General features: G+C 41.7%; 2 protein-coding genes across 2 annotated transcripts in view; one reads left to right on the top strand and one right to left on the bottom strand.

Annotated features, from left to right (window-relative positions):
* The first annotated feature begins 5,282 nt into the window (after positions 1–5,282).
* LOC135482912 (nuclear apoptosis-inducing factor 1-like) lies at positions 5,283–6,456 on the top strand. Its single transcript, XM_064763393.1, has 2 exons — positions 5,283–5,711; positions 6,073–6,456. Exons 1-2 carry the CDS (start codon positions 5,283–5,285, stop codon positions 6,454–6,456), a joined length of 813 nt encoding a protein of 270 aa, XP_064619463.1.
* A 2,511-nt stretch (positions 6,457–8,967) lies between these two features.
* Positions 8,968–15,946, bottom strand: part of LOC135482675 (fructose-bisphosphate aldolase A-like) — a 32,478-nt gene continuing 25,499 nt past the window's right edge. Inside the window, exons 5-7 of the mRNA XM_064762925.1 lie at positions 14,170–14,428; positions 13,435–13,643; positions 8,968–11,335 (exon numbers count right to left, since the gene is read on the bottom strand). Of these exons, the coding sequence (XP_064618995.1) occupies positions 11,240–11,335; positions 13,435–13,643; positions 14,170–14,428 (564 nt within the window). The 3' untranslated portion in view covers positions 8,968–11,239. The remainder of the gene's footprint in view (positions 11,336–13,434; positions 13,644–14,169; positions 14,429–15,946) is intronic.

Below are 15,946 nucleotides of genomic sequence, written 5' to 3'. Positions count from 1 at the left end.
ACGCTAGAACTGGACTATCGCAAACAAGGGCTTTTGTTCGACGGAAAGCCTCATCCTGTTGCGGTCCCCATGAGAATTCGCGATCCTTTTGCAAGAGTTCATTCATTGGTTCCACGACAGTGGCAAGGTTGGGAAGATATCGCCCAAGGTATCTTATCATGCCCAACACTCGTCTCAATTCCGATACGTTTTCGGGTGCATCCAACTCCATAATTGCCTGGATTTTCTCCTCATCTGCGCTGACGCCATCTTTATCGAACTTATGACCTACATACCGGAGTCGCGGTTTACGGAACTTGCATTTCACTTTGTTGAGTTTCAATCCGGATTCCTCAATCCTTTTCATGACCTTTTCTAGCATCTCGTCGTGTTCCTCTTCAGTTTTGCCGAAAATGAGGATATCATCCTGCCAAACTATCGCTCCGGTGTCTTTGAGCAAATCACTCATGATGCGCTGGAAAATTTCAGACGCACAGCTAACGCCAAATGGCAAACGTTTAAAGCAAAAACGACCTGCCGGTGTGATGAATGTAGTGAGGAGTCTGCTCTCCTCGTGCAGGGGAACGGCCCAATAGCCACTGGAAGCATCCAAAGTTGTGAACATCGTTGCGCCAGACAATTTATGAATGACATCTTCTAATGTTGGCAAGACGTAGCGCTCGCGCTCAACGGCCAAATTCAATTTCTTTAGATCAGCACAAAGTCTAACACTACCGTCCTTTTTGGGGACTGGTACGATCGGCGCACACCAAGGTGTGGGCTCAGTCACCGGTTCAATAATGTCCGCGGCTTGCATGCGAGCTATTTCATCTTTCACTTTTGATAACATGGGTATCGGTATGCGTCGAGCAGTGTTCAAACTGTATGGTTCTGCATCTTCTTTTAGTTTTATTTTGACAGGGTCACACTTTAGTAAGCCTGTACTACCGAACACGCACTCGCGTATCTCCTCAACACGCTGAATCAATCCGAGTTTTGACGCGACTGTTCTGCTCAGCAAACAGTTACCAGAACTTCCTTCGACTACGTACACCTGGAATTTATACCTGACATTGCGATGAGTTATGGGTGCAAGAAAAGTACCAATAGTTTTGAGTTTACCGCCAGGACTGTCTAGAACAACTTTCGGCTTTTCGAGTTGTGGCATTGGTTTTAGCGTTTCATAGACCTGCTTGGATATAATCGACACATCTGCGCCAGTATCAATTTTGAAAAGAATGTCCTTGCTATGGACTTTAAGTTTGACAGTCCACTCATCGACTGGATTTTCATCCTGAATTCCTGTGTTCACACTACCGATAAAGAATTCGTCTGGTTCTTCATCCTGATCATACACGACAACTTCTTTGACCGTTTTTGATCTACAACAGTACTGAAAGTGTCCCTTTTTGTGACACCGGTTGCAGGTTGAATCACGCGCTGGGCACCCTTCGCCATATTTATGACGTGCCTTTCCGCACTGACCACACGTTTGGTGGGGATCGTAAGTACTCTGATAGCGATCATAGCCCGAATTATCTCTGGGCCTACCGCCACGACCACGCACATGACGACGACCTCCACGAAATCCTTGGGTCCCGGTTTTCCCCCTCGCGAGTTGCCTCGACTCTTCACCTCGTTTACATTTGTTTTGGAACCAATCGTGAGTTCACTCATCTAATTATTGACCATTTCGGCTTGACGAGCAGTTGTGACGGCATCCTCCAACTTCAGATCAGCCTTGAGTTGGAGTTCCTTGGAGACTTCACGATCTTTAATGCCAATTACCAGCCGATCACGTATGAGATCATCTTTCTGCACACCATAATTACAATACTCTGCAAGTTCGTGCAGCGCCCGTATGAATGACTCGACTGTCTCATCGGACTTTTGAACACGTTGGTTGAATAATGCACGGTCATGTATTATGTTCCTTTTAGGAACAAAGTGTGCATCGAATTTCTCCAGGACCGCGTCATACTTTTTCTGGTCCGCTTCTGACAGGCCAAAACTTTCGAAGATGTGGTCGGCTTCTTTCCCCATACTGTAGATAAGGGTTGCTACCTGTACTTCCCCATATTTTTCTTTAAGTTCGGAGGCAAGTCTATATCTCTGAAACCTTCTTTTCCACTCTGGCCACTGACCCGGTTTGTCAAACTTGAAAGGCTCTGGTGGGCTTATTTTTGCCATGTCTGCAAAAATCTATTCTCCTTTGGGTTCTTTGAGTCTCTTTTTAAAGACACGCTGTCACCATGTTTCAGGGTGGGGTAATATATTCTTTAAAACCACGGATTTATGCAACATCAATTTAATATTAATCATAAAATACAGGAAGCCATCTTAGAAGTACGGCAGCAGATTAGTGCCATAAAAAATAAAATATTACCTCGTTATTACGAGATCTTTTCTCGTTATTACGAGATCTTTTCTCGTTATTACGCAATGTTATCTCGTTATTACGAGATCTTTCTCGTTATTACGCGATCTTTTCTCGTTATTACGCGATGTTATCTCGTTATTACGAGATCTTTTCTCGTTATTACGAGATCTTTTCTCGTTATTACGCGATGTTATCTCGTTATTACGAGATCTTTTCTCGTTATCCCGCGATCTTTTCTCGTTATTACGAGATCTTTTCTCGTTATTACGCAATGTTATCTCGTTATTACGAGATCTTTTCTCGTTATTACGCGATCTTTTCTCGTTATTACGAGATCTTTTCTCGTTATTACGAGATGTTATCTCGTTATTACGCGATGATGGTATATGGGTCTATAAAGTACGGACCTTTCCCGCGCTTGATCCTGAGCTTTAGGTCTCGTTAGGGAGTTTTTCCCAAATGTACGCGATGATGACGTGCCCCATTAACAGGACGTAACATCTATTTTAAAATGCGTTTCCAAAGTGAATGCATGAGGACAACCCATTTGTGTCGTATATCACTGGAAACACCCGATTCCCCTGATTCTGCAGGATGTTAAATCGGGCATTTTATTTCTTTAAATAAATCATAAGCGTCGCATTTGTTCCTAGCTCTGTTCACCATCCCAAATGGCAATATTGCCAATTGGGCCGGACAATCACGAAAAACCCCAAATATTATACATTTCTTCCTGAATAATTCTTATAGAGACCATTCTCCCATGAAAGACAGTTGCTTACGCTACACAAAAATCAAAAAAAATCGAGGGTCAACCATTGAACTTTTGAGATATGTTGAATTTTGCACAAATCAGCGAAAAACGCACCAACTGGTACTGGACGGCATTTCAACACGGGGCCGACGCACATCCCAAGTTCAGTGTACACATACGTCGGCAACAACAGTATGCGTAGTTTCTTGTTAGTCGCCTATTGAGTAGCGCTCTAGGTTTCAGAACCCCCAAAAAAACATGTCTTTGCCAAAACAACTGCTGAATCAACGCTGACATACTGTAAGGACCGAGAAATCAATGATTTTAGGAACTACGGTTAGGGCTTGGCCGCGCATGAATAAAAAAAACAACTCCCTAATGAGACCTTAATCCTCGATGTTGCGTGCACTTTTGCATCTCGTAATAACGAGATAACATCGCGTAATAACGAGAAAAGATCGCGTAATAACGAGAAAAGATCGCGTAATAACGAGAAAAGATCTCGTAATAACGAGAAAAGATCGCGTAATAACGAGAAAAGATCTCGTAATAACGAGATAATATTTTATTTTTTTTATTTTTTATGGCACTAATCTGCTGCCGTACTTGGCCGCGCATGAATAAAAAAACAACTCCCTAATGAGACCTTAATCCTCGATGTTGCGTGCACTTTCGCATCTCATAATAACGAGAAAAGATTTCGTAATAACGAGATAACATCTCGTAATAACGAGAAAAGATCTCGTAATAACGAGATAACATCTCGTAATAACGAGAAAAGATCTCATAATAACGAGAAAAGATCTCGTAATAACGAGATAACATCGCGTAATAACGAGAAAAGATCGCGTAATAACGAGAAAAGATCTCGTAATAACGAGATAACATTGCGTAATAACGAGAAAAGATCTCGTAATAACGAGGTAATATTTTATTTTTATGGCACTAATCTGCTGCCGTAGGGGTTAGAAGGTCAATACTCAATTTGTATTTTCCTGAGGCGTAGTTCAGTGAGCAGTACGTGGTGTCGGGGCCTTCCAAGGGTTTGGGATTCATACTGGAAATAAATCATTCAATGTGAACACATGTGACTGCAGTCATCATAGGAATAATGGATCGGATTCGATATATATAGACCTAGGCCTACTGGTGATATTTAGCCATTCAAGGTGAACTAAGTGCCGGGCTAAAGTGATTACAGTCATGGTATTCATAGGCAATACTATTCAAGGCATACTTTTTATTAGTAGCCTACATGTAGCCTATTTCAACTAAATATAGTGATAAACAATGCAGTGTGAACTCAAGTGATTGTGGTCATCTAAAGGATGTTAAGGATATGAATTCATCCCGGTGATAAACCATTCATGTGAAATCAAATGAATGTGGTCCATGAAGGATGAATTCATATTGGAGATAAACCATGCAGAGTTCACAATGAATGGTTTACTGGTATCTTCGGAATGAATCCTTAACTCTCAGCTCTCACAATCATCAAGTAGCCTACGGAGTCACTCGATCCATACTCTGTTCTCTCTACACCTTTTCATCCAACATTAGCCAAAGCCCATTGAGCGCCCTTTGTTTTGATGAATAGTGTCTTTAGTTTGACATTGCCTCCAGAAAGACATAAATATCATCCGTTAAAAACAACCATCATCAGTTAGTTAATCTTTCCGCCATCAATTTAATAGATAACTACACACTCACTTGATACTCACTCACTGCGACAACATGACGTGTTTTTGTACGTCAGTAGTTGTGCAAGGACACGTCTCCACTCTGCGGTCCTGGGTCCTTATTCACGAAGCTTCCCCAAATTTTTGAGCTACGGTACCGCAAATAGGGCCTTACGGTGGCATTGCGGGACCGTGAAATGTTGGTTAAGGGTATTCACAAAACATCCCGTAACGACTCCATGTGAGGATCCGTAAATTGCGCAATGACCGCAACTCAACAAAAAAATGTGAATGGCTGCGGCTATTAAACCCGTCATACCTGCACCTAATTTTGTGAAGGGCCTATATAATAATAACATAGGCATAATCAATGGATAGCAATGGGACAAATATTCCTCTTACATAAGATCTTATTTCCTTATTCATCAGTGTTTCGGCATGCGTTTTAATACACTGGCCAGAAGTTTGCAGAGGTTCTGAAGCCGTGACGATGTCGGAGCCAAAGAGGACGAGAAAGAAAAACTTTACTCCCAACGAAACTAATCGACTAATCGAGTTGGTGGAGGACAACTACCGTATCATTTCATCGAAATTCAGTGACCAAGTCACCCTTAAAAGAAAAAAAGATGTGTGGTTGGAAATATCTAGGAAGTTAAATGCCATCAGTTTGTGTCTACGAACTGTGGAGGAAGTAAAAAAGAAGTGGGACGATATTAAAGTGCGTGCCAAGAAAAAAGCCAACGAGGATCGGACAAGGGATGGCAAGACCGGTAATGTCCCGAGGAGTCCCAAGAGCGATTCTCTGACCGTTACAGAGCGACGTGTCATCGGGATGCTGGGAGCTGCTCAAGTTTTCGGTATTAACAACCGTGACGAGTATGACACCGCCACTTTACTGAGCTATAAGAAAGAATCAAAGGTAGGAACTTGTGAAAATAAGCTTTAATCACATAAGTTACCGAACCCTTGACATACCACACACTTCGGCTAATTAACTTATCAAATTATTGCATCCCATCACAACATTTATCTCGTGCGTTATTTTCCCTCTGGTAGCAGCAGCTTGGACTAGGCCTATTGTTCGATCCGACCCAGTTTTGAATGCCTACAAGGGGGCAGTAGCAGGTATTCCTCCTCTAAGGACGTATTGGCGTAATGTTGAAATACAATTCAAAGTATTCATATAACCTTAAATCTACAAGAATGAAGTTATACCTCATCATGGCGAAATAATTTCCACTATAGGCACTCAATATTACGTCACATTGTTTGTATTGCAGCGTTCGCGTCAAAGTGCAACGGCAACTCGTGCTTGTGTCAAGTCCGATGATGCTTTCGATGAGCTGGAGACACCGACACAGACATTCGGCAATTACTCCGACTTCGATGAACCAGCTGATAGCCAGGACGAGGATTTTCGCGTTGAAAAGTCGCCTCCAAAAAAGACTCCCCGTGTTAGCCCAACTACAAGTAACAGTAAAAGTGCAGGGAAGAAATCCGTAACCGATATGATGCTGGACGTTGAAACCCGCTGGCTTGATGTTGACAAGCGCGGCTTGCAGGTCGAAGAGAAGACTCTGACCACTCTTGAGCAACTTGTTGACATTGAGAAGAAAAAATTTGGAACTGATGACTCGCCAACAATCTATCAGCAATGCTCCTAAACCCCGTCCCAATGTAAGCGCCATCACTGAAGGTGTTTTTAAAAAGCTGGATAAGAAGGGTACGCACTAGCCTTCTTCCGAAAATTATCAAGTAATGTATGCGGAAGCCACTCTGTATTGCAACTATGTATTGTATTATTGAATAATTACATACATGTACTTCAATTCCCGAAATTTTGTCTGATAACTCTGTTCCTTACAGCTTGACCATCCGCATCATCTTGATAAAGTGGGGGGGGGGGGGGGGGGGGGTTCTGTCCAAGTCTGCATCGTCCACCAAGTTAGGTGGTGCACCCCGTGGCACTGGTAAACCATGCTCCTCTCATATGTTATGGAGGACAGCAGTTGCCATGATAACCTTGCAACTTCTCTAGGTTGCCACCTAAAAGAAATGCAAATGTGACCCGTCACAGCAAAACCAGGCGCATGTCGCGCAGAAGATGAGCCTAAATGACACCAGGAGATAATGGAAGAAATTGATTTGCTCATATTTCACAAAAGGCTGACAACAGAGAAATGAACAAACAGTCCGTCTCAACCTACCAAGCTCAGAGCGACATGCGCCTGGTTTTGCTGTGACGGGTCACAAATGAGTTTTACTTAGTGTTACTTAATGTAGGTCCACTCTATCTGAAACCTGACAATAAAGTCAAAGATAGCCAAACTTTAATGGATAACTGTATAGACCTTACAACAGCGGTTTTATGGCACTACTTACCATCTCTATGTAGGCACAACCACCGCATTTTCCACCTCGAAAATGTTCCCTCAATTCTTTGTCTCATACGTCTGTGATGAGAATTATACCTCCTCTCTGCCTCGTTTTCTGGATTTCGAATGGGTGTCAAAAGTTACGGCCCCAAGGGATACGCACTGTCTCCAAGTAGGTAGCCATCGTTTCCTCCACCATTCTGCAACAACCGGTTGAGATGGCATTGGCGCCAAATGAACGCGTCATGAGTAGCCCCTGGCCAATTTGCAACTATGTTGAGGAATTTTTTATCCTTAGAGTAGACACCTTGCACGTTTATTGCTGGGTATTGATGCCTGCATACATAAGCCTCTTCATTTTGTGAAGGGCGCTTGATCGGCACGAGACTACCATCTACACATCCCGAGACATTTGGGATCCTGCGGTCATCACTGTAAAAGCCCTCTTTCACTCTATTTTGTCCAGCTTGGTCCATCGGAAATCGAATTATCCTGGCAGACACCTCTTGTAGAGCAGACGAAACTCTGAAGATTATTCGGGATATGGATGGCTGACTACCGAGGTCTCCCGTAACAAGCTGAAAACTTCCAGTTGCGTAATACCTGATTGCACATAGGATTTGAAGCACAGCTGGTATTGCATGCGACCTATTGGTTGGGTGTTCGACTTCGTCACGAATCAGATCTATAACTTCCATCAAAACATGCCTTGGCATCCTGTACCGTGATATGAGGTCTCTGGCATCATAAATATCGAATGGCTGAAGTCTGTCCCGAAACACTCGCTGACGCCTCCACGCACGCCTGTTTATTTCTTCCTCCACTATCAATGCGACTGCCATTACAAATTGGTATATCTGTAGTAATGCTTGCGGACGGCGCAGGACCTCACGCAGATATGCGGTCCTGTCGACTCAGCATCTCTTGTCACCGAGTCCATCATCCATCCCATCCTGCATCTTCCCTGGCGTCGTTTTCCTCGTACTGTTTCTGGCCTCCAGTCCATCAGTGCTAGCGGTAGGAGTATCTGGTCTATACGGCGGCCACATGCCAATACCATCGTACATCTTTTCAGTAGGAGGGACACAGGTAGTTAATTGTTTGGTCCTACTCGTCTCTGTCAGTGTTCGGTACACGGTGGTACCATTTCACATTGAGAAAGTGGCGCCGACATTTACAGTCGAAGGTGTTTCTCCTGTTTGTGTGGTGGCCCATGTCTCTGTTGTGGAGTAGCATGGAAATTACAACAATTGTAGATACGTCATTTCGACTGGAGACCAATTTTGCTCCTCCAAACTTTGGAGAACTGTCGACATTTATGTGCACTAATCCTATAAAACCAAGTATTGGGCCATTGGAATGTACTTCCTGTTAGTACAGCAGGTTCTGCTTAGGACAGGTCTTGCTACCCGATCCACAATCCATCCAACAAGGTAGGATATTGCAGCTACTGCTGTCAGTTGCATTCAATCAATCAATCCAGCGTTATTACACCATGTGGCCATATTTCTCTACCACTGTGTTCAAGAATCGGTCAGATTTTTTTTAAAGCGAGCAATCAATGATAGTGAGGCCCACTCACAAAATCCTGTTTTTTAGGTTTGATGTTTTTTTTCGGAGGCTCCAATTTTGTTAATAAGGGAGCTATGGTACTGTAAATCAATATGTGTCTTAAACATGTCCCGTTAACAGCCCCTGAAATGTTCGTGGAATTCCGTCTCTTCATTCTTGAGATATCACATCTCAAATATGGCTCAAAATGACAATGAGAATAAAGAAGAAAACACTGCTGACCAAGAATGACGATTCAATCATTGCTAATATAATCAACTTTATTAACAGTCCTATCAGTAAAGGGCATCTTGTTTCTAATTTACTTTATCAACAATACTCCACCTATCGTCTGAAGATGTATACCTAATATGGCAAAAAAAGCGAGAAATATGAGGGTGAAAAACATCTAGATTAAGTATCCACATATTTTACACAACTATATCTTCATGCTGTACTCGTTTTCACTGGCCCACCTGATAAATGCACCAAGTTAAAGAACACATCATCAAAGACAACTACGTCGTACAAAATATAATCACATACAAACATGATACTAACACTGTCCCAATGACTGGTATATTCCATCATGTCTGAAGTGAAAGCCGAGTGGACATCCATGAGAATTAAATTACACAATTAAACAACACATCATCGAAAATAACCATGACATTAAAAATGTTTAAAATCACAAACAACCCCGATACTGACACTGGTACTGGTAGTGTTGGCCGATCTCTTTGATTGCTACCTTCCATCATGTCACTTAAGTCAATGCCACAGGGGTCATCCATAATTATCATTATATTCATATTCATTTTGTACGCAACCAGGGGGAGGGGGTGAATGACCCATTTGGGCATTTGAATTTTCTAAAAATGTTGATCAATATTTTCTTGGCAAATTTTTTGAATCCTTAGTGCTGTTTTTTTTATAAACAATAGCTGACCTGAGTTACTTTTGTGAGATGAAAATCCAAGGAGTGACCAATCGCTAATTGTTCATAGATGGTGAGGAAAAAGGGGAACTGAATGCAGTCAGTCCCTACAATTATCTTTATGAAAATCTGTTTCTAAGTACTCTTGCCGAGTAAAGAGGGGACAGGTCAAAAGAGTATGTTTTGTATGGTTCTAAAATGGATAACTCCTCTTTAAAAGTAAGTTTCTATTCAAAGCAATGAGGAGCAGAGAGGTATTCTAGCATGTACCCATAAAGCCTGATCAATTATGGCTATCATACAGTAGTATTCTGTAGTGTATAGGATCCAATTTGATGTAACATGGACTCAATTTCTTATATTTGATAGAGGAATCGACAGGAATATCGAAATTGTTTTAGATTGCATTGTGTTGACGGTAAGTAGATGTGAGATCTAGGATTAGGAATGCCATTTGGGCCCGATGCCGGTAGAGTCGGGGTGGATGAGTGAATAACAGAGTTAGTTCACAAGACAAATGCCCTTCCGACGCAATTTGGTGATGCTACCTCTAAAGTAGTGTATTATCTCTTTCAACGTTTTTGTATGCCGCTATACAGTTCACAACTTCTTGATTTATCTCAAGGCACACAGAGAAATTATGCACAGCGTGGAGGAGATGTGTGAGAAAGTTTTTCAACATTCCATACAGAACAGATGACAATCTTTTTACACATTATTGTTGATGATATCGATAATTGAACACAGATGGAAAACCGTATACAGAATCGCAGAAATTCTTTAAAATGCAGTTCAAATACTTTTGTGAGATTATGTGTAAATATGTTAGAGAATGTTGGGTCCTCTACCCTAGCACAAAGCATACAATACCTGAATTTTAGAAGAGCGACTGGTATAGAGACAATGTGAACCCCCATGTTTTTAGAATAGGACCTTTGATATCAGACCAAATTACCTTAGGAGAGGAGAGTACGGTGGTGATAGATTAAACATAAAAGAAATTATTGGCTAGCCGTGTACTGCCTAATTGTACATGTATTTCGGTAGTGGGTTAGCTAAGATTTGTCAATTGTGTGTATCGATTGAGATGTATAGTAAGCATACCTTGCACTAAGCACCCTCTTCACCCATTTGATGAATACTTTTGAATAAGTATGAATAAACATTATTAATGATATGTCATTTCATTTGTTTGAAGAAATATTGGAGATGGGTATGCATACATTGAAACTGTGGTGAATTTAAAATGTTCGAAAACGAAAATAGGAAAGACAAGGAGACAATAGCAGGGAATAACATTGGGAGGTTTGGCATATCAGAATGCCATCAATGCACACATGCAAGTCCAGCAAAGTCTTAGCACATTTTACCATATCTATCTGGCTGGCATTAATAACAAGAAGCAATTAAGTAAATCATTTTCAAACATAAACTGAACTGTCAAATCAACAACAAAATAGTCCGCCTAATTTCTAAGGTAAGAAGGGAATATTTCCATTCACAGAAAAATGTATGGCAATCTTCTATACTATTCAACTATCAACATAGTCTTTATCTATCCCATAGTTCCACAGAAGAGTTGGTTTAGTATGCATGAGCTTTAACAAACAACGACTCTCCGGCAGCGGCACAGGCCATCTCTTCTCCCTCGTACTTCCCAAGAGAAGCAAGACTGTTTGCCTGTAAATGTAAAGAAGAATATATGAAATAAATAAATGTCTGGGGGGGGGGGGGGGGCAAAAAGACAGTAGTGAATGGATGCATGAACCATTCCAGATGGCATGGCCCTCACTGCCATCACAGTCATGCTTTTTCTTTTTCGATCATTGAGGGAAATCTGGGCAAAATTGAATTGGCGTAAGTTGGAGGGATCATTTTCGTTGTAATTCTCAAAGGATATTTTCCAGTCATTGCATTCCCAAAGAGTCTGCTTGGTACTACCCACAGCAAAAAAAGAGACTCAATTTTGGGCAATTCTGGCTTCACATTTGGCACAAGGAAGTTTCAATCTGTAGGAGGAGGGCACATGGGTTATCATTTTAGCCCCCTGTTCCTTTATCCAAAAGAACCTGGTGGCTAGAGAATGTTATGGTTAAAATAGAGGAGTTGCAGGCTATATGAAGACTGTCTTGATTAAAAACAATGTTCTGAGTAAAGATTACCCTAATGCATATTGCCCTTTCATTTTTAACAAAGATGGCTGCTTTTCTCAGGTATACTTAACCCTGGGGTATAATTTGAGTATAACTTTCCAATTATCCAGAGTTAACTCTGGCTAAACTCAAGGTAAACTTTACCCTCAGAAATAATTCAAGTTTTGGGTTTATTAGTGGCCATCTTCACCCCAGGGTAAAAAACTTGACCTCACCCACTTGATTGACCATTTGACCTCAGTGACCCTGAAAAACAGGTCAATGCAATTTGCAAATACCCAGGTGACACATAATTCAAGGAACCGAAGCTCAGCCGAGTCAAGTGAAATGGCCTGGGCCTTTCTGCTCAGTTCATTTAGTCCTTAGTTTTCCGATTTTAGCCATCTGGTGGCCAAACTAGGAATCGAACCGAACCGAAATTTAGTCTGCAAGGCTTCAAAACACTGACGCCACATGATGACGTTACAAATTGTTTTGCACTGCTATATTGGCCGTCACACGTGGTCACAATGCAAAGGAAATGCATCGGCAAGTGGCCGTCAAAACGTCATGTTGTGACGTCACATGAAGAACCTCTAGATAGCTCCAATACAATGAAACATGCCATCAGCCAATTTATGCTATCTGACTTCTGTGACCTTGTCCTTGAAAATTTGGTTGAATCAAAAACCTGTGTGATATGTCATGTATCGTCTTCACATGATTTGGTGATAATTGATCCCTCCGTTAGGGTGATAAAGCACTTTTTGTGTTTTCAGTTTGAATGCGAGCATGCTTTTTTCCTAAATTTACCTTATTACTGAATCAAAGGATATGTGCAAGATGTCAATCTCTTGGTTAATGTTCGGAGATCCGAATGGAAGTATTAATCTTTCATGGTCAGGTGCTTTCTTGACATTGATTGAAAGAGATTTTCTGGTGCTTTATTGAAAAATCTTTGCTGGGTGCATATAAAATCTGGCATCGGCAGCTTTGGTCAGAATGGGAATTGCCCGTCTGTTTTGAGGTCTGAATAGCCGGGGTGATGACGTCAGTTTGGCCATTTTCCTTACCGTACGCCACCCACTCTCATAAAACTTACTGACACGGTGTGAAGTGGGAGGGCACACAATGGGAACCACACTGCCACAATGTTGATAGTTTCTAGAAGTCAGCAGCGCAATTTATGTTCACGGCAAAAGTCGATTAACTTGGCTAATTTCAATTGATATTACCCAGGAATGATTTCAAGGCAAGAGAAACATCTGATTGAAGTACTGCGCTAATTAGATTTCATGTCCATGCCACAGATTGGCCTAAAACGTTGGTGAAAACGAGTGCATTTCTGAGCATTCCTGAGGTCACGTTATTGTACGAAAAACAAGCAACAACAATACTGACTCCAGCTTAAGAGAGCTGGAGTCATAATATGAACCAAGTAGATAGCACCAGTAGTTACAAAAAGTGCCTTGCTAACGGACCATGCCGGCGATGAGGATACGGACGACAGATGCTCTGGAGGCAAGCTAAAAATGATACATGACAATCTACAGGAATTTAAGAATAAGTGAGATATGGACTTCACAGTTAGGAATACAAGAATTCCAAAGGATTTTGAACCCTTCCAGCTGAAAACCATTTTCTTACCTTTGCTCTGTATGCCAGTTGTTCCTGGCCAGCCTTGACCAATTCTGTCTTTCCTTTCCAGGCCTGGAGCACACTAGCTTGGAGAGCACGGCCATAGGAGAAGGTCAATGACCAGGGCTGGCATCTCTGCTTCTGAGCATATCTATTTATAGCATCAAGATGGACAGTTGCATCCACCTCCGACTGGCCACCCGACAGGAATGTGATTCCTGAAAATAAGGAGTATAACAGTTACATCTCAGATCCAGAGAGCATGATGGAAGCAATCGAAACAGTACATTGGTAATACATTCATTATTATCTCGATTTTCAGGAGAAAATTTAATTCTAAGACACAAGAATATCGGCTTCTTTGATAAATTACTCAGATTTTCTTGAGTTTCAGTCCCATTTCCATTATATTATGAAAACAAACATCGATAGCAATTCAACATCAAACTGCATTGAGTTGTGATCTATGTAAAGTTGACCACTTAGGGTTTTATGGCACTTTAAGTTAAGAACTTTTATGAATATGGACCCTGAGCATCAAGTCCTAGGGAATGCTACGAATTCCGGTCGATTCGACCGAGTCCTGAGACTAACAAATGTCGAATCACAACCCTCAGAAATAGTTCTCGGTCTTTTAATTGTGTTGATTGCCTGACTGGGGTGGGGATCATGTTTTAATGACCGCTTCATAAGTCTTCTGCAGTAAAAGGGTTAATAAATGACTAAAGTTCAAGCCATGCTTACCAGGAACAGCACCTGGCACTGTCCTCAATAATGCAGTAACTGTTGCCTGTGCAACCTGTTCAGGGGTGTACTTCTTGGAGCAGCTATGCCCAGCTGTAACCATGTTTGGTTTGAGTAGGGTTCCCTCTAGGTAGACATGGTGATCAGCAAGAGCCTTGTACTGGTAGGAGAGAACCTCTTCTGTTACTCTCTGTGCCATCTCAAGGTCATGATCACCATCTGGGAGGACTTCAGGCTCAACAATGGGCACTAAGCCATTCTGAAAATGAAATTCAGAACGAAAACATAACAGAAGAGAACTTGAATTTGGAATACTTTGACATCCGGGTTTCCTCAAAACTTTTGTGCATATTGTGGCATGAGCTTTAAATGACCACTAGGTTATTATAGGCACAACAAGTTTTGCAAAATGTTTATTGTTTGGGACTTGGGTCACAAGAGAGGTTAGTTCTATGTTTGAGGGGAAACCAATCTTCTATAAAGAAGGGTAACTGCTGAGGAGATTTTGTTAACTCTTGCAGATTTGAAAGTCCTCCAAACTAACAAATCCAAAGTCAGTATGACATGTGATGTAACGTTGCCTGGAGTCACTAATGAGCAAGATAATTCACGTTTCTAGTTTTGGCCTCCTGGTGATCAAATTGAGAATCAAATCAGATCGTAATTCTGTCCGAGGTAACATGACGTAAGGAGTCATGTGTACCAAATTTCAAGTTCAGAGCTTCAGCCTTTAGCGGTTAAGAAACATGGCATACATGTAGTTACACTCAAATCGACAATTTATGCCATTTGACCTCTGTGACCTTGAAAATTAGGTCAAATCTAAATCCCGTAGGATATGTGATGTTTCCTTGCTCGGAGTACCTACCATAATAATATCATTGAAAACAAGTCACTATGAAGCGAGATATTGCACTTTTTACCTCTGTTAGTTTTGCCCCTGGTGGCCAAGTTGAGAATCACTCAATCAGATCAGACCGAAATTCAGTGTCAGAGATTATATGACGTAGGGAGTCATGTGTACCAAATGTCAAGTTCATAGCTTTATCGGATAAGAAATGTCCCATAGTTACACTCAAACGAACAATTCAGCCAGGCCATTTGACCTCAGTGACCTTGAAAATTCAGTCAAATCAAAAACCCACATGATATGGGGATTGTGATGACCCTTGCTAGGAAAACCTACCATACAAATTTTATCGAAAATGATCCACTTCTGGCCCACCTGGTGGCCAAGTTAAGAATCAAAGGCCAGGTCAAGAATCAAATCGGACCGAAATTCATTATCAGAGGAGACAAGACCACCTTTGAATACAAGGCTTGAAATAAGCAGTATCGCATAGCACTTTGCGATGAAAAAATCCAAATCCGCGATACAAGCCATCCAGCCCAGTTACAAATTCGCGATTCAATGTTTTTTACTTCCTCGATTGAATTTCACCATCGAGACGGCCCCTAATGAAAGCTGATCAACCTTGATTCCCGTGCACCATTTCCTACCTCACTGTGCGTACCCAACGCATACCGATATCCTGGAACAAGAGCGCGGAGAGACGAGGTTGCATTTATACGGTCAAAATGGCGTCTAGCGCTAGCGGAATAAAAGAATCTACTATCGTGGGTTGGGCCTCTGAATTAAGACCCGAAACGAAGGTGGATTCGGTATGAAACACCAATAAACGGAAAGGTTAAGGTACTATTTTGCCAGCTGTGCAGAAAAAACAAGCAGACTTTGTCAACTTTGCGGAATTACAGCGGTAATTTCGTGAAAGGAATC

The sequence above is a fragment of the Lineus longissimus genome, chromosome 2, assembly GCF_910592395.1.
Source record: "Lineus longissimus chromosome 2, tnLinLong1.2, whole genome shotgun sequence".
NCBI classification, from domain to species: domain Eukaryota; kingdom Metazoa; phylum Nemertea; class Pilidiophora; order Heteronemertea; family Lineidae; genus Lineus; species Lineus longissimus.
Note: the sequence above shows the minus strand (reverse complement) of the source record. Positions and strands in the feature narration are given on the sequence as shown.